The sequence below is a fragment of the Rhynchophorus ferrugineus genome, unplaced genomic scaffold (assembly GCF_030347505.1).
Source record: "Rhynchophorus ferrugineus isolate W39M unplaced genomic scaffold, kcgeb_rfMv2 rfM7, whole genome shotgun sequence".
NCBI lineage: Eukaryota > Metazoa > Arthropoda > Insecta > Coleoptera > Curculionidae > Rhynchophorus > Rhynchophorus ferrugineus.
This window is the reverse complement of record NW_027472586.1, coordinates 14,392,781-14,412,556: the sequence shown is the minus strand read 5'-3', so window position 1 is coordinate 14,412,556 and position 19,776 is coordinate 14,392,781. Positions and strand designations below refer to the sequence as shown.

Genomic DNA, 19,776 nt, shown 5'->3' with positions numbered 1-19,776 from the left:
TTAGTTAACAAAACTACAGTATTAAATTGAGCCGTAAATATAAATAACGTTAAAAGATTATGTGACCAACAATATAGCAAAATGATTTTGTCCGTATTAATATCCAATTTATTAATAAAAGCAAACACCCAGTAACGAACGAACTAGTTCAAGGTGAAATATAGGATTCATTATTTTACGATCACCTCTTTTGATAATGTCAATAATTAAACCAATATGAATTGTAACCACACTCAAAAGAGGATATATATTATACTTCCATATCAGGATATCGTCACGTTGTCATGTCAACATGACATTGTTCGTGACAATTATCTTTCCCAACCTCCTCGGTCGATTCACTGATTTCGACGACGTCTAATTAAAAAAAAATGTGTTATCTTCGTAGCAATGAGTGTTTTTTTGGAGAACATTATAAAAAATGGATATTCGTAGTAAAATATGCGGTTATCTGAATCAATTAATCAAAAAATCGCCAGTTTACGAGCAGACATAAAATTGACTTTCCTGTGTAAGCGTAATAGCTTTACGTGTTGATATGAGTATCGTGCTTGTCTATTATTGAATAGATCTAACTCACGACAACTCTTACGAAATAATAATTGTATGTTACTAAGGAAATATATTATATTTGAATCACCGGGTATAAAATATTTTGGCTCACCCAATAGATTGAGACAGCTGGATCGATGCGACTTTATATGCGCAAGCGTCCGTCGCATTTACCTCAAGTACTATTGTTTGTGTGGAGTGTTGTTTGCATCTGTGTGTTTTTTACGACAGATATTCAATATTCGGCCTGTGAAACGTTTTGTAAGTAGATTTTTTGCACCTGATAGCCTCGTTCTTGTAACCAGCAACTTTTCGGCCATGAACAAAGTCCTAGGATATTATGACAATAGTTAATATGGTTAGTTTTCGTTCACATAGTGCTACAGTTAAACAGCCGGTGAGACATCAACCGCAAAATGTTCGTAATTTCACTCTGATGACAAGTGATCCTGAATTACGGATAAGTATCGCAGATTACGCCGAAATATCGATTCGTAACTGTCGTAACTCCCCGGCGTTCGATGCTGTCACTCGAAGCCGATCCCCTTTGTTTTTGAACGAGTTTACTAACCCCGCTGTTTTGGGTTTTAGAGCCAGCAGCCGATGGAACCGGTGAGCCATATTATGCCACAACATCAACCGATGATTTCAGTACAGTTACAACCGGGTCATCATCATCACCGCAGGGCAAAGAATCACAAAACTATAACTAACATGCAGACCATGTCCCTTACGGAGGAGGCCAAATTAGTAAGTAAGGTTGGCGCGCGTGTCTGATTCAGCTTTATTTTTACATCTGCCTTAGTCATACAGAGTAATTTTCAGAAATGTGTGTATTTGTAGGTGTATAATAACGATGGGAATGGTGCTAAAACGCCCGTATCGGTGCTACAAGAATTGTTGAGTAGACGAGGGATAACACCTAAATATGAGCTACTACAAATAGAAGGTGCTATCCATGAACCAGTGTTCAGATTTCGAGTTTTCCTTAATAATGACTTTGTGGCTACCGGCACTGGAAGATCAAAGAAGGATGCCAAGCATACAGCGGCGAAAAACCTTTTAGACTTACTTGTGGGCAAGCAGAGCCCCGAACAGGCCAATCAAAGTAATGGAACACCAGGTGCAAACGACATGTAAGTCGTCACTGAAAACTTTTTATTCAAAATTAATACTCAATCATATCACCATAGTACAGCGCAAGTAGTCTCACCGTTTGACGATAAAGTCATGGGCAACCCGATCGGTTGGCTTCAAGAGATGTGCATGTCGAAACGTTGGCCACCGCCGTTCTATGAAATGGAACATGAGGAAGGTCTCCCTCACGAAAGGCAATTTACAATTGCTTGCCAAGTAGGTTTGTTTCTTCTAATATTTTCTATATTTCCAAAAAAAATTTTTATGTATATGTAGTATATTCGATTCAAGGAAAATTGTTATGGATTTTATCTATTCATGATATTAAGGTACCAATCGGCACATTGGTCACAACCTACATTACTAGATCTTGTTTAAGCCAACAAACTATTCTCATTGACCCACTCATTCTAATGAATGTTGAGAATTGTGTAGAATGTACCTTTACAATTATAAAACATTCTTTTGCTATCAGGTTGCTGTGAAAGTTGTTTGAAATGCTACCTATAACTTTAATTGATTTTAACTAGAATTCCAAGGTAATAATGCGAGTGAGTAAAAGATACGTATTTTTTGCTATGTTACACCTTCAGACTTTCCTTGCATCCAATTGAGCTTATTGTTGCTAAAATTCTAGTGGGAATTATCAATGTAAAAATATATATAGTAGTGGTTTTAATATTATAAAACGAGATTTTCGATTTTACAAAGAATACTCTAAGAAATAGCGGGGCGATAGTGTGAGGTGAAATATGCCGGTCTATCTCAATGTCTTGAAAAAATTTTTCAACTATTGACTTACCAGGGCAAGGCACATCTTTAACATTAAAACGTTCCACAAACCAGACCACAGATATAATAGATGTTATTGTTATTGATAATTGATGATGTGAAGTTTTTGATAGAATGCAAGATATTTTCTTGTAATTGAGACTTCTTAATTTAATTAATAGCCAATTTGTAATATATCATGAGACATGTTGGTTTTCTTTCAGTTGAAACTCGAGTGAATAGTGATATAATTTCAACTTGAAAAAATAATTATTATAATAATACAATTTTTAACTCCAACCTTAAGAAAACAACAATTTTTCCGAAGTCGATATACACCGAAAATGCAACGTATAGTTTTATTTAGTATCAATGTATTCTTATCGTCTGTGATAAAATAAAACTCATCGTTGCTTTTTTCGAGCTGCACGTAGTATCTTTCTGCCTTTGAAATTGTGGCCAACGCATTTTTATTTCAGGTGTTGAAATTCCGTGAGGTTGGTACCGGAAAATCTAAGAAAATCGCCAAACGTGTGGCTGCCCATAAGATGTGGCAGGCTCTACAGGATATGCCTTTAGAATGCAACTATTTAATGATGATTGAGAGCGACGAAGAGGTACGTACAACTTTCATCTGTTCACTTCTTATCTTATACGTCTTACACTCTCGCCTAATCTTCAGGTATTTTAATAATTCATTTTCTTCGCATATCTAACGAAAATATATGTGAACACTCACAATGTTGTCTATATAATCTACATTTTTTAGTATACACCTTCAAAATGATTGAACGAGTTACTAAAATTAACAGACTATTTTTGTAAGGTCATCTGACTTCAAAAGAAAAAACATTATTTTAAATTGTTATTGAAATAGTTCATTTTACTTCACACTTGAAAATTCTTTCAGGCGAAAAAGTTTAAATCATAAACACTGAACTCCTGTCCTTAGAACCACTGGGTTTGTTCGCATAAGAATATTTTTGATTTACCCATCGATACCTAACATTGGAATAAATAAGTAATTTCATTGTTTCAATGGTTATTTAAATCAAATAAAATGTTACTGTTCACTCCTAAATAACATCACACATAATTTTTCATTTGACAAGACGGCCTTGTAAAACTGACACTACAATTTTAAATTATAAAATTGTCTGCATTTTTTAACCGACTTCAAAAAAGTAGGTTCTATGTTCGGCTGTATATTTTTTTTGCTATATTCTAACGCAATGCTCATGAATGTATCTAATTTTTCCTAACTTTATATCACAATTTTTCTATATTTAGTATTATAATTTTCTATCGAGACACGAGATGGACAAACAAAAACATAACTGTAATTTAATTTTCGTTATGTAAAAATTCACTATATATAACAACTGTCTCCTAAAGAAAGTACCGAAGTACAGGGTCGTTGTACTGTCTGGATAGCTTTTAGTTGTAGTAAAACTATTTGTGAGTATCGTCTGTATCTTTGTCTACCAGTTTGATTTGGTTATCTTCTTAATTGCGCTGTTTTTATCCAAATTTCTATGGTATTGCCCATATAGAATTATTCCCCAAGTTTTGGTGGCCGTACATCCTAAACTGCAAACTGTTGCGCAAATTCGATTAGACTAAGTTAGTTCACAGCAACTTCGGCCCACCTTTGGTGACCTTACACTCGGAACTGTAATGCCCTTGCCAGAATCCCAAGCACTCAAAGCCAACAAAATCCAGCGAAATCAAATTGCTGTCTTTACCTTTACATTATTGCTAACCTTTATATTGAATAGTAGTTTTTCTATTCAAGTATAAATCAGAATATTTCACTGATTTATGTTCTAGATCCGCATGTGACTTACATCAATAACCCCTAACATATGTCGTAAATTGTTTGTTTATATACAGCTATTCTTGGATCCTTTAATCAATTACATGTACAATATATTAAAAGTTGTTTATGACTCTAAAAGTTATGCCGTTGTTAGTGAAATGTAGATCTTGTCCAGAGGCGAACTGCAAAAGCGCAAGACTGAAAGAACAGTTGGTGTGAATGCATTCAATAAAAGGGAGATTTTTTAGAAAATGGTTCCATTTAAACTACAAATTTACTACTTAAAGTCGACATGTAAACAAAAATATCATGTAAGTCATGAATGATGACCAGAATACTGTGCGAATAAACTTATTGTAGTACTTACATTTTTTGAAAATTTAAACTTTACTAAAGACATTTATGAACCAGATCAAAGTTTCAGTATTCTCTTGTCGGATCTTTACGCTTCATTAATACATAATCGTGAGGTATCTACATGAGATAGATATAATAATAATAGTCGAAATTTTATTTTGAAATTGATGCAAAATTGAATTACTAACGATTATCCTTTAGTAACTCAAGTTCAATCCATTTGGTGTATGTGCTAGGGTATTTTTGCTGTCTTTCCTGTTTTTGTTTCTCTGTAACTTGTATGAATCCGATGGGATATAAAAGCTGTACAGAATTGAAATGATCTGAAGACGAAACGAGCCCGACATTCTTCCTCCTTGTCTCGCAACAAGAAGGAAAAACGTCGCTACCGATCGGCCCCGAATAGAAAGGAGCAATAACAGTTACCGACCCCTCCATATATCTTAGCACATACTCATTTCAATTTTGTATTGTTTTTCTAGCTGGCCGGCAAACTTACCAACGCTCCACAGCGTTATGCATGCCTAAAAGACAGCAAAATTACCAAACTCAGTAGCCAGCAGTCTCACAAAGTGTCTCAGTTCCACAAGGCGCTCAAACAATCAGCCGGGAAAAAGTTGAACGATCTTCAGGTACATGCACACACATTGTGGACGTTTGTTTTTTACTTTGTAATTTGTTAATTGTCTGTTTTGTTGTGTTATGTTTTTGCGTTTTTGTAAATGGTTTATGTAAATGAAAATTTATGTTAGTATATTCCAGTTTGTTAAACAATGTATATATAACGCGGTACCTCTTTTAATTCAAAACGCGTCTCTAAGATCCATTGTTCAATTTTCATTCTTCATTTCACCATTTTTTTGCATTAATAATTTCCCTTTCCTCTTACAATTACTTTCCAGTCATTATCCTTTAATCGTCCTCCTTAATAACATGTTTACCTTAAGCTCATATATTTGATAATTAATTTATGGAAGATTAGTTAGTTAGTGTTATAAATCATGCTGTAATTAACGTGTTCACTGTTGTTAACATTTTTTTGAAATACTATTGATCGGTTCCGCCAACCACTGTTTTGTTGATGGTAAATACTTTCATTAACAGTGGACGTATTTACACAACTTTGATTATATGACCATCTAGCTCAGTAAACTCATTTAATGTTTGGCATATAAAGAAGTAAATATTTCTTAGACGTAGCACAATCCTTCGATAAAGTTTGGCACCAGAGCCATGCTTCCAAAGCAATATGTAGAGATATTAACATCATATATATCCAATAGACTCTTCAGAATTAAACAAGAAATATATTCTGAACTAAAAGAAATTCAAGCAGGAATGCTTCAAGGCAGCGTCCTAGGACCTATTCTTTATCTGATTTAAACTAGTGACGTACCAAAACTCGAAGAAATTACGATAGCTACGACAGATACAGTAGTGTTAGCAGTGGGCAAAAACCAAGAAGCATCTATAAAGAGGCTACAGACAGCTAGCGATAAACAAATAAACTGGACCGAACAATGGAGAATAAAATTAAATGAGCTGAAATATGTTTCTATTTATTTTGTGAAAAAAAATCAACCCACCAGTTTTGAAATTGAATGGTGCTATAGTACCACACGCAAATAGCGCTAAATGTTTCTGTATAATACAAGATGTCAAATTAAAATGGAAGGAGCATGTCATAAAGAAATTAGCAGAACTCAAAATAAAATATAAACAGTTACTGATCTACAAGCAGGTGTTCAAATCAATATGGCTATATGGTATAGAGCTAAGGGGCTGAACCCGAGATAGCAACGTAAAGGAAATCAAGTATTCCAGAACAAGGTTTTGCGTAACTCAGTAGACGCACCTTGGTATGTATGCAAGGAATATTTGCATCGTGACCTGGAAATTCTTACAGTCAAGAAAGAAATTAAAAAGATCGCTGGGAAACACAAAGCTACTAACACTGCATGGGCAACGCTTTGTTCGCAGACTAAAAAGGACTAAACCATGGGAACTTGTATATTAATGCATGAGTGAAGGGGTGTAAAGTCTGAGAGCGGAACTATAGATTGTCGCTGAATAAACTATAGTGTGTAAATTGTAATAATAATTGCTAGAAGTAAATTAATGGTTGGTCTAGGAGACCAGTTTTAATAATAAATACATTTGAAAAAATGGAAACTAAACAAAATTGATATGTTGAATTGACGCCTAAACCAATATAAATAAATAAGCTTTTTATCAATCAGTGTAAGAAATTTACTCATACACGCGATTCATGAAAATCCATACAACTCGCGTTGAATTAATTGGCTTTTATCATTATTTAACTTTTTTGACGGTAAGTTAACATATAAACTGCGCTAGAGTCAGCGTGATAGCCTCGACCATCAGCGTTCTATTAATAACGTTGCTGATATTGTTTTTCCCTTTTAGACCGTGAACCTGGCATCTAAAGACTTCAATTTCGTCCAATTCCTTCAGGAGATAGCGTCAGAACAGAATTTTGAAGTGACCTACGTAGACATCGAAGAGAAAAGCTTGGCGGATCGTTGCCAGTGTCTGGTGCAACTGTCCACGCTGCCAGTGGCCGTGTGTTTCGGCAACGGTAAGACACCGAAGGACGCTCAGTCCAACGCCGCCCACAACGCCCTGGAATATCTGAAGATCATGACGAAGAAGTGAAGCGACCTTCCCTTCTGACCTCAAGTCGCCTAGGGCTGCGAATCCGCCGCCCTTTTCGCTTATCTTCTCCCGACGGTTGGGTTGCGCCGGTGTCAGGGCGCAGCCATCAATTCATTCAATTGTTTATGTATTTAGTTGACCGGTTGCATCGGCCATTGGCGGTTCGGATCGACGGTCTTCCCACCGTGAAACGAACGATGATGGTCCGTACCGCAAATGGCCAGCTAAATATATAAAGAGAAGGATAGCACGTTTTTTACAAGCTATACTTTGCATAGAATTAGTGGTTTTTTTCTATGGTAAAATTTGGTTTTTCATTTTCGTGTTTTTTTTCTGCGTTGTCGCGTCAGATTTTTCTGTCAGACGTGTAAACTTGTAATGTATCGCACTATATATAACGAGAGAAAAATACAAATAGCGAGAACGAGAGAGAGTGTGTGTGTGTGGATATTCCGCGGCGTATAACCCCGCGCGCGCTTCTTTAGCCCATTTTTTCTCCTAGTAGTATTTATGAACGTCGTTCAAACTGATAATTAACTATTCCTGTAATCTCGTAGCTTTAGCCTGGTAGGCGTATAGTTGTATCATATTATCTACTGTATCGTATCTTAAACAAAAGTAACAAACGACAAACGGATCGAGTATAGTGCCCCAGAACATGACACATAAGCCGTATTGTGCAAAGGGAGCATTTATTTAATGCAAAGTATAGAGGTTGTATCCCCCATTAACAAAAAAAAGTTGTCTAATTAACATATATGTCAATAGGCCGAATGATTCAGAATCGTTTCGCGATTCTATGATTCCTCAGTTTTAGTTGACACAATTTAGGTTTCCAGTAATTATTAGTTATATTGATGTGTATGCTAATTAAATTAAAAAAACTTAATAGCTTCTATTGATTGCATTTTTATTACCCATTCATCCACAAGTATTGTTTAACTACAATAAAAATATGTCCAATTCATACACAAAAGTCTAGGGTGACCGCACGTTCGTCACCTTGGAACCAATAGTTGACAACAATCGTGGTACCATACAGTCAGAAAGTATAAAAGAACGTGCCTACATCTTGACTTCGCGGTTTAAGAAATTATAACAACAGAAACACCCCTCCAAAACAGGACAGCCGTCCTAAACACACCTCTCATCCACGTTTAGAGGACTCTGGCTTCCCCAAAACTCCAATGAATTTCGTTACAATTAATTCTGAGGCTCTCTCTTGACGCCGTACAACATTCGAGCCAAACGCATCGTATCTATAAACTTAGGTAACAAGTTGAGACTTATTTTGTAATCTGTTTGTTTAGTACTTATTTTTAAAATTGAAGCATACGCAATATTCTCAGTTTGCTCAGATATTTTTTTATACAGCTACATATGAATATATGTATAGGTGTAGTTTGATTTGAGTAAATTGGTGATCATATAAAATATTAATAGAAGCAAATAATTGGCCTTAATAGTTAATTATTAAACTTAGTCATTATTTTAATCTTCAAACTTTAACAAATTTAATTAATTTTTTCATATATATGTATAAAATTTTAATTATTTTTTGTCGCTTTAGCGACTGTCAATCGTCATTTCACGACTATAAAAACAGTACGGTGTTCATATAGAGGGGACGGAGAAAAGTATAAATAGTGTATATATAATTTAAAAAAGGACTCAAATTCAAGTCAACAAACTCAACCATAACAAAGTGGTAATGGTGATTTGGTCAGCAACACTTTGCATCGACTAGACTCTATTAAGATAATCGATTTCTCGTAGAAATCCAAGGAATCTGTCTGTATTTTCTCCTGTTAAGAAATTCCTAAAGTTGTGCAGCCCTAAGCTAGGTGAGTCATGGACGGCCCTCGGTATGTGATAAACTGAGGTAAGGGCTAGGTGCCAAAACTCGCAGTGAGCTGGCGGGATCAAACGTATCAAGTGACGTGGTTACGGAGAGGAAAAAAGTTCAGTTTTAATTAAAAGGGACTTGTTATGATTGGCCTCGTGGGTCCAACGACGCTGTACTTCGTTCTTGGTGAAACACGAAATGAATGGTATAAAGTCAATGTATATACAAACATGTGAAAGGGGGAGGAGGCTGCCGATTTATCCACGCGCTCATTTCCCGGTATGCCAACGTAAGAAGGGATCCACACTAAAAATTTTATCATTCAGATCGAGGGTACCGAGTATAACGCTATCAACAAAACGATCAAGCATGAAGTTTTTAAGGACTTTTCTCACAACAGCATCCATCATTTCGCACGTCTTCAGGTGTTAATGCAGCCATCGCAATATGTTTAAAGAAGTTTAATGATTTTTAAAGGGACATGTTTAGCTCCTACAACTGCCCAAAATGAGGGCCAGTATATGTAATCGAACGTACAGCGAAAATTAATAAAAACAACAATCCCACGTTTTTGCATAAACTAGCGGAGTGCGAAAATCTTACATACACAGCAATATTTTAATACAATGGAAATAAACGAATTGTAATTCAATTCTTTAAAACAATTTTTTTGATTATACCCTAGAATATTTTGCAATAACCAGTATATTTGATCAAACAATATTAAATAATACGTCGAATAGTTATAGCCCCATATAACAACAGAGGGTAAGCAATTATTACAAACACTTGTAACATAAATAAGACACTTTATTTTTCTTGAATTAATTACAAAAAAAGGACAGTCTTAGCTATTGTTTGTAAACAATAATAAAGTTCACATCACACAACATTCACACATTCGCACTAGTCTGTTCACAGTTCATCATGTTCTTCCTCCTCTTCAGCTTTAGTTTCTTCTACCTCGTCGTCGGGAGTACCATCCTCAGGAATATCCTCTTCTTCTTCCACTTGTTCATCAAGAGGCACGCCGAGAGTCTTCCGCATCAGCACTTCGATGGACTGCGCAAAATCGACAGTTTCACGTAACATATAGCCAGAGCGGAGGGTAGCCGTTCTGAACAGCATCACAGCCATGTCCTTCGCGTTGGGATCGGACGGATCGTCATTTACACGTTTCAGAAGTTCCTTCATGAGAGGATGTCGTGGATTTACCTCGAGAGTCTTCTTTTGGTTCAGGTAATATGATCTCTGAGGGTCATTTGCTTTTTGATGCGCATTGGACACGGCTAATCTTTCCATGTTTCCGGTCCAGCCGAACATGCTAGCAACTAGAGCGCAAGGAGAATCGCTCAACCGCTCTGAAATTGTCGCTTTACCAATATACTCTTTGAGAGCATCTTCAGCCAACCATTTAGTGAGAGGTTCGAAGGTTTTCTGCAAATGTTCGAGTTGTTCTTTACCTCCTTCAGCCTCGGTCAGACTGAACCCTTCTTTAGCGACGTTTTGCAACAGTTTACCTTCAAAGTTTGGTAAAGCGGAAATAGTATACTCATCAACAGCTTCAGTAAGGAAGAGAACTTCATATCCTTTACGGAGCAATCTCTCAACAAATGGCGATTTTTCTACCTCGTCCTTAGATGAACCAGCAATATAAAAGATTTTTTCTTGTTTTGGTTTCATACGACTAACATAATCAGCCAATGAAGTCATCTTATCGCTGTGTGACGAAAAGAACATGAGAAGCTTAGCCAATCTAGTCCTGTTAGCAGGATCCTCGATGACGCCCAGTTTAATGTTAGTAGAGAACTCTTTCCAAAAGGTTTCATACTCTTCTGCTGGAAGTTTTTTCAGCATATCCAGTACCTTGCGAACCAATTTCTTCTTGATGACTTTAATTAACTTATGTTGCTGTAGGGTTTCTCTTGACACGTTCAGTGGAAGATCGTCAGAGTCAACGACGCCCCTAATGAAGTTCAAGAATGACGGCATCATATCATTAAATTCATCAGTGATGAACACCCTTCTGACATATAACTTGATGTTATCAGTCTTGGTTCCATATTTGTTAAAGCTTTCAGATGGCTGTACTTTAGGCACATAGAGCAAAGCCCTGAAGGTCACTTCACCTTCGGCAACAAAATGAATCTTAGTTAATGGATCTTTGTCATCCTTGGTGAGTGTTTTGTAAAATTCAGAATATTCTTTATCCTCCACCTCTGAGGGCTTCCTAGTCCATATTGGCTTGCTGTCATTCAACAGCTCCCAATCCCATACAGTCTTTGAAACTTTTTTGGTCTTAGGTTTATCCTCCTTCTCCTCTTCAACGGCAGCATCCTCCTCGCCATCGCTCTCAGATTTGGCGGCGCTATCTTCAGGAGCTTCCTCATCAGGCTCCTCTACTGTCTCAGTGTGGCTGGTCCACAGATAAATGGGAAAATTGATAAACTGAGAATACTTTTTAACCAACGTCTTAATAGTGTCATGATCTAAAAAGTCCTTGGCTTCAGGCTTCAATTGGAGGCTGACAGTAGTACCTCTCTTCAGAGAATCGCCTCGCGGATCATCAGCAATACTATAGCTGGATGAATCTGATTCCCAGATATATTGCTTATCCGCATTGTGTTTTGAGGTGACTACGACTTTGTCGGCAACTAAAAAGGCAGAATAGAATCCAACACCAAACTGACCAATCATGTCATTTAGTTCTTGATTTGATTCAGCACTCTGCATTTTACCTAAAATAAGTACAGAGAATGGTAAACATCTGAGCAGATTGTTACTGAATGGAGACTTACTTAAAAATTCTGCTGTACCCGACTTGGCTATGGTACCCAAATTATTTACTAGATCTTGTTTGGTCATTCCAATACCGGTGTCGGTGATATGCAGCATACCAGTATCCTTGTCAGCCTTTATTCTTATATTGAGGTCTGAGGTTGTGTCTAACACTGATTTGTCTGTTAGAGAGAGCAACCGTATTTTATCCAAAGCATCAGATGCATTTGAAATCAACTCTCTTAAGAAAATCTATAAGATAAATATTATTGTAATAACACACTACATAAAAATTAAAATTTAACGCGGTACCTCCTTATTCCGGTATAAAGAATTAATAATCAGCTTCATCATCCTGTTAACTTCAGTTTGGAATGTGAATTTTTCTGCCTTATCTCTGAGCTCCTTGAGTTGAGCCACATTGAGCCCATCCAATTTGATAGCTTCTTCTTCCCTTTTGACCACTTCATCATCTGAAATGTGAAGGAAAATGTTTGGTTATAAATACTGTTGTATACTAAATACAAGAGACCTATGATCAACGACATATGCGGGGTGGAAACATACTTTTACCTTGATATAAAGATATGCTTCTCATATAATAAAAATAGGACTCATTAAATAGGTTATGGTTGGACCAAGTTCCTATTTGATTACATAAAAAACTGATATAAATTACGTATTACTGACAAACTTCAGTTGGCTTTGGAGGTAATTAACAGGAGCTTACCACGTCTCCAACCAAAATCACAACACATGAGTTGGTTATGGAGTTAACCAACAAAAGGCTAAATTCATTAAACTCTTAATAACTTTTAGATGTTAATTTGTTCTTGTCTCCAGTCTAACCAACTGACGAGGTTGACGGCGGCACTAGCGCACCGAATGTACTAACGATACTAATATGCACTTCAGATATGATAAAGTACAAATTTGAACAAATAAATTCTCGCCACAGAATCGCCATTTTGAACAGAAAGATTAGATACTAGCTCATTTTATTTATTAAATGCCTACCATAATATACGATAGATATCCAATTCTCATTTGGAAATAACATTTTAGCATTAAATATATATATTATGTTGTTGAGTTATATCTAAATTAAATAAATATTTTAAAAAATATGTTGGAATTGTCCGTACGTAAAAACCGGCCGTTGTTCAGTGGGAATTCCTTCTGCCAGGCCAAACCGACAACAAGAAACATTATTTGAACGTTTTACGTCGTTTACGAGTAAGATGGCTTTAGTCTTCTCATCAAGTATTGGGTCTCCGCAAGTTTTCAATAAATTCAACTAATATCAGACTATTGCCTATTTCGGAGTTTATATGTTCCAGAGTAAACTACAATTGACTTCCGATTATTCTTTTACTTTAGTCTTATTATTTTTTGAGCACACTAGTATTTTATATATTACCCTTGTCTATACCCTTAGTGGTACTGTTCATTTGCAGCATATTAATAACTATTATATTATCATATCGATTTAAACATACATTATTCACAATCAGTAAAACTATAATCTAGAATTCTAGGAAAATCTAGAATTACGTTTTATTTTGGTTTTCTTTCAATATCTATTTTGCCTATATTTAATACTTTAAGCAGATATGTTAATATAGGCAAGCGCACACCAACGACGAAGGCAATACACATGGATTAGTACCATACAGTCAGAGAATATAAGACCAGGACGCCTACGTTTTTCTAGCTCCACTTAAAGCTACTCTGTACAAACTAACGATTCGATCAGTTCATCTGTAAGGTGCACATCAGGAACTCTCTCCCAATCATATCGTTCATTGAAGGGTTTCAATATGTGTTCCTTTTTCGATAAGCCATATCCTCATGCCATCATATAATTCTCATATTCTTCATATAATAATCAAATCTTTACCCACTTGCCTTTCTTTAAAAAAGCTTTTGCTTTCCCGTAAAGTAGTAATACTACAAGTCTTATTAAGCTCCCATTAATGCCAAGGTCTTTGGTAATCACAGACCAACATCATCATAAATTTACAATATCAGCAAAAATCCTTTGGAATTACTGATTATCTTTAAAAAACGCCACTATTATCTTTTAATTTAATCTCAACATATTCCTAATCAATAAATGAAAAGAATCAGTGATTCTGTTCTCATGTCAGTTTTAACAAAGACTAGTCAAAATTTCTGCCCACAGATAAAGGCAGGCACCTGCAGGCTATGTCATATTCGAACCAGAATCCATTGATAATGAACTTCTGACGCGTTCAAAACCGGATACAGCTTGAGGGATATAAATAAAAATATTCTCCAATAAGTAATAATTCGCTCGAAATAAGAAGTTCCTCCGGCAATTCTATCATTCCATCAACGAACAGACCGTATTGGAAGCGTGCAAAAGAAACACAATAACTAAGTTATATTCAAAACATGATGTGTGGAATTTTATTAGCTCCAGATTGGAACCAATATTTTTTCACAGTATGCGAACTACATGTGAATTTTCTAGCTATATGGGTTAATGGCCCTAGTAAAGCGCGGTACACTGAGGTATTTTGTATTAATTAATACCACAAACCGTAATCGATAATTCGATTATTTACCTAATTTAAAGTTTTATTAAAATATGATACCTAGTATATTAATATAAAATATGTAAGGATATTATGACGTTACAAGATTATGCAACACACAGTACTGTAATATTAATAAAATGATTAATTAAATTGATTAATTCGTTTATATCGTTGTCAAGGAATCAGTTATTGATAAAACAAGATGGATTACTTCTTGCAGCAGTCCAAAGAAGAGGAAGAAAAGGAGGATAAACCAAAACCTTTTAAGTTGTGTTTCATTGACAAAAATGTTTTAGGACAATCCAATATCAAAATAGGAAAACCTCTAGCAATTGGTAATAACATCATTATTCCCAATATATATTACTATAACATATATTACAGCTCCTGTAGTAAGTTTGAAATATTATGATAAAAGCAACAACACAATATCAGAAGAATTAGTGAATAACTATTTATCGATATTAAAAAATGACAAAAATGTTCAGGAATCATTTCTACCAAGGACAGAAAACCAAAAGTAAAGACTATTATATTACAGAAATGCATTATTAATTCAGAACAACGTCAATTATTAACTATATATTTTTAACTTATATATTTTATTTCAGATATGGTTGGTATCAAGTGAGATTAACAGATTCAGATCCATCAGACAGAAAATTAAATTTTCACAAAAGAACAAACATAATAGTAAGAGAACATCTAATGAATTATGCAAAAATCAGAAATTAGACGTTCTGTTTTTAAATATATATATTGATATAGTGTAACAATGTTGTAAGTAAACTGTTAGTTTTCATTTAGATACTGACATATAGTAAAATAACTCACCTGTTCTAGAACCTTCTTTGCTGGAACCAAGATCAACTTCTACAGTAGGTGCATCAACTGTTTCCGAATCTGCTTTTATTGTGCCTAAAATAAAACAATTATATATTAAAGATAATTAAGCCAGCTGTTCTTTATTTATTTAAGAAGCGTTTAAGCGAATTAAAAGAACATTTTAGACTCTAGACTTACCGATGAAGGCAAAGCAAATCGCTAGTATGAATAAAAACTGCTTCATTTTGGCAGTTTTGAAGAAATAAGTTTAAAACATCAATAAGTTTAGTTTTTTTTATGATCGCGGAAAAGGCTAAAAGCCGAACAGAACCTGATAAACACAGAAAGCCGAATGCCAAACGTCAACTTTGACAAAAATTAAAGCAGTTTTCGCGGCCAATTGAAATGTACCACGCCAAGTGACGTACACGACAACATTAAATCGACCAATGAAGCAGGTGGGAAACCCGGCCGGTACAAATGGCCTTTCAGGATTGGCTCAGTGAACTGGCGGATAAAATTTAAATCCTTTCGAATTCCCATTATTCCAGATAATCAACAATTGTTGATGAAAGTACATCAAATTTAGAAACCAATATAATTTAATTTTAAATGTCTTACGAAACTATACAATTACGTGAATTGTTTTAAGATTGACAAGGATAGTTATTTAAGTATGCTTTAGGACATAACATATTTGTGCACAAAATATAGAAACATGCGTGTTTATTTTATATTTGTGTCTCAGTAGCCTGGAAAAAAATTGCTTCAATTTTACATTGTAGGCTGTTTTATCAGGCTTCAGAAAATGTTTAAATATACTTCCAATAGCATGATATTGTTCTAAATCTGCCTTATTTAACTCAAAAATAATAAAATTTGAGTTAAATTTATTTTGTAGGTTGCTTTTTCAAGCTTCTATGAGTTTATTACGGTAGGTTAAATAAAATGTTTCGATATAATTGCGTTTCAGTAACCCGATATTGTTGTGAATGTGCCTTATTTAATTAAGATATAATAAAATTTGCGTTAATGTTATTTTATAGGTTGCTTATATATATATATATATATATATATATATATATATATATATATATATAGCTTGTTTATTTACAATTCTATGAGCTTATTATTAGAAAATATTAAAATATATAATACTTTTTGAAAAATCAATTTTCAGGCCCCATTTTATTTCATGTATTAGGCTCTTTTTCACATCTTCTGTAGGAACAGCGCGTTCAACATAAACTTTCTACTAGAAAACATCAAGAACTTTTTGCTCTATGCTTTCTACTTTTGGGAATAAATCAGAAAGACATTTTTACGAGTTTAATATAAACTTTATTTACTTATAAATAAAACTATATTTAAAAAAGTATAATACAATAATTTATTCTGCTTCTTTTTGTACAACGAAAAAAAAAACGTAGTACCATATAAAATTTGAAAAATGTTTTATCCACAGGTTAGGATGTGGAATTAATATTCAATTAACAAAATAAATCAGTCATAAGGAGTTACACACTATTAAACAAAAGAAAATCGAGGAAAATACACCGCACACTGCAACAATATAAAAAAAGTCTTTTATTTCCTTATTTTCTTACATACACAACCCCTTTACAGCTCGTCATGATTTTCCTGCAACAGAAGAAACATTATTAGTCAAACAGGAAATAAGAAGAGGAGGAATTACTCACTTCTACTTTTGGTTCGTGGTCTTCCGCATCGTCATCATCATCGTCATCCTCGCTTTCATCATTATTGCTTTCATCCGATTTTTCTGCTTCAGCTTCCTCTTTGTTCTTCTCTTCCTTAACTTTCTTCTCTCCTTCTTGGATCTCCTTCAAGTTTTCCAGGGCTTTGGACGCGATGGCTACGTCGTCGGTGATGAGAACGTTGTCGAAGATGGTTCCGGATTTAACTTGCCATAAGTCGAAGCCGATACCGCAAATTTCCGACTGTTTGTACAAATCAGGAACTGGGCTGTATTCTGGGTTATCAATTTCAGGATGTACCCAGGCGCCTTTGTATGCTGGATTGTCAATTTGCTTGGGTTTCCATTCTCCTAAAAGTACCAACAAAATATGACCTATTGAAACCACCCAAAATCAAAACAAGCCCTTACCTTTGTATTCGGGGTTGTCGATCATGGCTGGCTCCCATTCTCCATCCATCTCATCATCCCAATCATCAGGCTTGGTGGCGGCTGGATCAGGAATGTGCTCTGGCTTATCCCAGTCTTCTGGTTTGGTGTCATCGGGATCGGGAATAGTAGCCCTGTCATCCCAATCTTCTGGTTTTTTCGCTTCAGGATCCTTGATCTTCTTGGGCGGCAGGATGTCCCAGTCCGATTCCAAGTCACCTTTTTGAACTTCTTCATTGTCGATGAGCACTTGGTAGGTATTGTCAGGATGAATGATCAACGTGTAAGCGTGCGTGATGTCATCGTCCTGAAACACATTTAAGATTACCGGTAAACATCGCCTACTTCAAACTGAACCGCATAAAATAATGCACGTCAAATATCTAAAAATACACACAGACATAGACACGATCGCGGCACCTACACAAACCTCACGCGATCTCTCTTACCTTGCACCTAATGTCCTTGTTGATGAGATGGTTTTTGTCATTGTGGTTGAGAATGACATGCACTTTCTTAGTGCCAGGACCACAGATGTCAGGCCCAAACATAAGCCTGTATGGAGTCTCGCCATGTAAGTCCTCTGGTTTCAATGAGCAGTCGAAAACTTTGACATATCCGCCACCGCAGTCGATGTTTTGTTCATGTTTGACGGTAAACTGGATGACCAGGTCTTTACCCTCAGTGTTGAAGGGTGCAAACTTGGTACTAAGGGCATAAAATCGGGCATCTTCCGAAGTTTGAATACCTAAACAAATTATTTAATTTCATTCATTAATATTTTTCAATTAAATGTCATTACAAGATAGAAAATTTAAATTAATCACAACATTATCAATGTTAATTAAAATCATTAGGAATAGGTTGTTGCCTAATTAGATATTCGTGCCACATAGGCACATTAGATTAAACTCATAAGATTAAAGAAGCCTTTACCTGTTTCGTCTTCTTCGTTTACAAAGAACTTTCCAGCAGTCCTTACGAATTTACCAAATTCCTTTCCAGGGTGTTTACTATAGATCCAGTTTTTCTCCCAAGAGTCTGTAATACATGCGGTAAATTAGAATAAACTAATAGTTGTATATATTCCAACGATATACTGCGTTTCGAAACAACAAACGGATGAATGAAATTGATAGTCTTGTCCCAACTAGATGAAAGTTCTAGAATGCCTTCAAACGCGCCGGTTAAATAAATTATGAGTGAAACTTACCATCGGAGAATTTTTCTTCGAAATAAACTTGTCCAGCATGTGCCAGTAACGCACAAACGGCCACCACAGCTAATAATAAATAACGCTTCATATTTGCTTCGCTGCACACTCGTATCCGATATACGTCAAAATCTCGACACAACTCTAACTAAAGTGACCAAAAAAACACTGCACGACCCTATACTAATTCCAATTCATGCTCTTATCACCGACTAACGCCGTCTCTCCTTGATGCGCTCTTATACGCGCTAATCTACGTTCAAGAAGGGTCGACGTATGTCTAAATGTCAACTGCACATCGGACAGATGGAAAGCTCCTATTGGTTGGGATACTCGCTGGTTGTCGTACGTGGCTCCACTAACTTGCTCAAGCGAACAATTCAATACGAACACACGTGGCTGACGTAAAGCAAGCTATACCTCAAACTTCGTACAGCTGGAGCGCCGTGATTGGTCACGTTCAAGTGGTTGACATATAAACGCGGCAGTTCAAAATATGTATTACACTGATAACGCAATTATTATTTTACTTCCACCTAAATGATAAAGTAAATATGTGATTATTTATGGGAAATATACGATTCTATCTGGGTGCGGTAAGATATATTTTGCACATGAATATGTATTTTATTCCAATAAATATTTATGGTATAAGTAATTTGCTTAATAGTTAGCACCTTACTTCATGATTTCAATACTGCGCTTAACAAATAAAAACTGAGTGAAGAGAAAATGTATTTGAATATGGGTTTGGCTAAATTTTTTTCATATTAATAGTTAAGATAAATTAATTCCAAAGAAATATGTAACAAATACAAATATAAATATGATATACAATTGAATTCTAAATATAACCAATATATTTTTATACTTAAACAATTTAATATTAAAATCATAAAGTAGTTAACTTTATCAAAGGTAACATGATTAATAAATACGAGTTTAAAGACAAATGTTTATTTACTAATGTGGTATTAATTTAAAATATATATATAATAAATGAGCTTATAAACATTAAAATTGGCTATTACTCTATTTCGAAATAGTAAACAGTCAGTATTGAGTAAGTGGGTGTACAGATGGCGACTCTGC

The 19,776-nt window shown here is 35.2% G+C and overlaps 4 protein-coding genes and 1 long non-coding RNA gene across 11 annotated transcripts; 2 read left to right on the top strand and 3 right to left on the bottom strand.

Moving 5' to 3' along the window:
* Nucleotides 1-591: 591 nt before the first annotated feature.
* On the top strand, nucleotides 592-8,210 carry LOC143199989 (protein Loquacious). Of its 5 annotated transcripts, none has more exons than XM_076410212.1 (7): nucleotides 592-813; nucleotides 1,144-1,302; nucleotides 1,396-1,688; nucleotides 1,746-1,905; nucleotides 2,940-3,077; nucleotides 5,119-5,268; nucleotides 7,064-8,210. In XM_076410212.1, the coding sequence occupies exons 1-7, from the start codon at nucleotides 607-609 to the stop codon at nucleotides 7,310-7,312; spliced, it is 1,356 nt and encodes a 451-aa protein (XP_076266327.1). In that variant the 5' UTR covers nucleotides 592-606; the 3' UTR covers nucleotides 7,313-8,210. The 5 variants fall into 5 exon arrangements, with proteins under 5 accessions (XP_076266327.1, XP_076266329.1, XP_076266330.1 ...); XM_076410215.1 differs by having other exon boundaries at nucleotides 719-910; XM_076410213.1 differs by lacking the exon at nucleotides 592-813 and adding an exon at nucleotides 827-949.
* A 256-nt stretch (nucleotides 8,211-8,466) lies between these two features.
* On the top strand, nucleotides 8,467-15,320 carry LOC143200021 (uncharacterized). 3 transcript variants are annotated; one of them, XM_076410256.1, is made up of 4 exons: nucleotides 8,467-8,583; nucleotides 14,680-14,835; nucleotides 14,885-15,020; nucleotides 15,112-15,320. In XM_076410256.1, the coding sequence occupies exons 2-4, from the start codon at nucleotides 14,703-14,705 to the stop codon at nucleotides 15,233-15,235; spliced, it is 393 nt and encodes a 130-aa protein (XP_076266371.1). In that variant the 5' UTR covers nucleotides 8,467-8,583; nucleotides 14,680-14,702; the 3' UTR covers nucleotides 15,236-15,320. The 3 variants fall into 3 exon arrangements, with proteins under 3 accessions (XP_076266371.1, XP_076266372.1, XP_076266373.1); XM_076410257.1 differs by lacking the exon at nucleotides 8,467-8,583 and adding an exon at nucleotides 9,018-9,156; XM_076410258.1 differs by lacking the exon at nucleotides 8,467-8,583 and having other exon boundaries at nucleotides 14,576-14,835.
* On the bottom strand, nucleotides 9,948-15,777 carry Gp93 (heat shock protein 90 Gp93). Its single transcript, XM_076410186.1, has 5 exons — nucleotides 15,524-15,777; nucleotides 15,335-15,418; nucleotides 12,249-12,409; nucleotides 11,957-12,188; nucleotides 9,948-11,896 (listed from the first exon to the last, which is right to left on the bottom strand). Exons 1-5 carry the CDS (start codon nucleotides 15,567-15,569, stop codon nucleotides 10,074-10,076), a joined length of 2,346 nt encoding a protein of 781 aa, XP_076266301.1. The 5' UTR covers nucleotides 15,570-15,777; the 3' UTR covers nucleotides 9,948-10,073.
* On the bottom strand, nucleotides 12,430-12,785 carry LOC143200032 (uncharacterized). Its single transcript, XR_013006608.1, has 2 exons — nucleotides 12,667-12,785; nucleotides 12,430-12,601 (listed from the first exon to the last, which is right to left on the bottom strand). It is a non-coding gene; the product is annotated as an uncharacterized LOC143200032 (long non-coding RNA).
* Nucleotides 15,778-16,643: 866 nt separating the features above from the next.
* Nucleotides 16,644-19,044, bottom strand: Calr (Calreticulin). The gene is made up of 6 exons (XM_076410218.1): nucleotides 18,685-19,044; nucleotides 18,408-18,512; nucleotides 17,921-18,219; nucleotides 17,454-17,778; nucleotides 17,026-17,393; nucleotides 16,644-16,966 (listed from the first exon to the last, which is right to left on the bottom strand). The coding sequence occupies exons 1-6, from the start codon at nucleotides 18,773-18,775 to the stop codon at nucleotides 16,946-16,948; spliced, it is 1,209 nt and encodes a 402-aa protein (XP_076266333.1). The 5' UTR covers nucleotides 18,776-19,044; the 3' UTR covers nucleotides 16,644-16,945.
* Nucleotides 19,045-19,776: the final 732 nt, after the last annotated feature.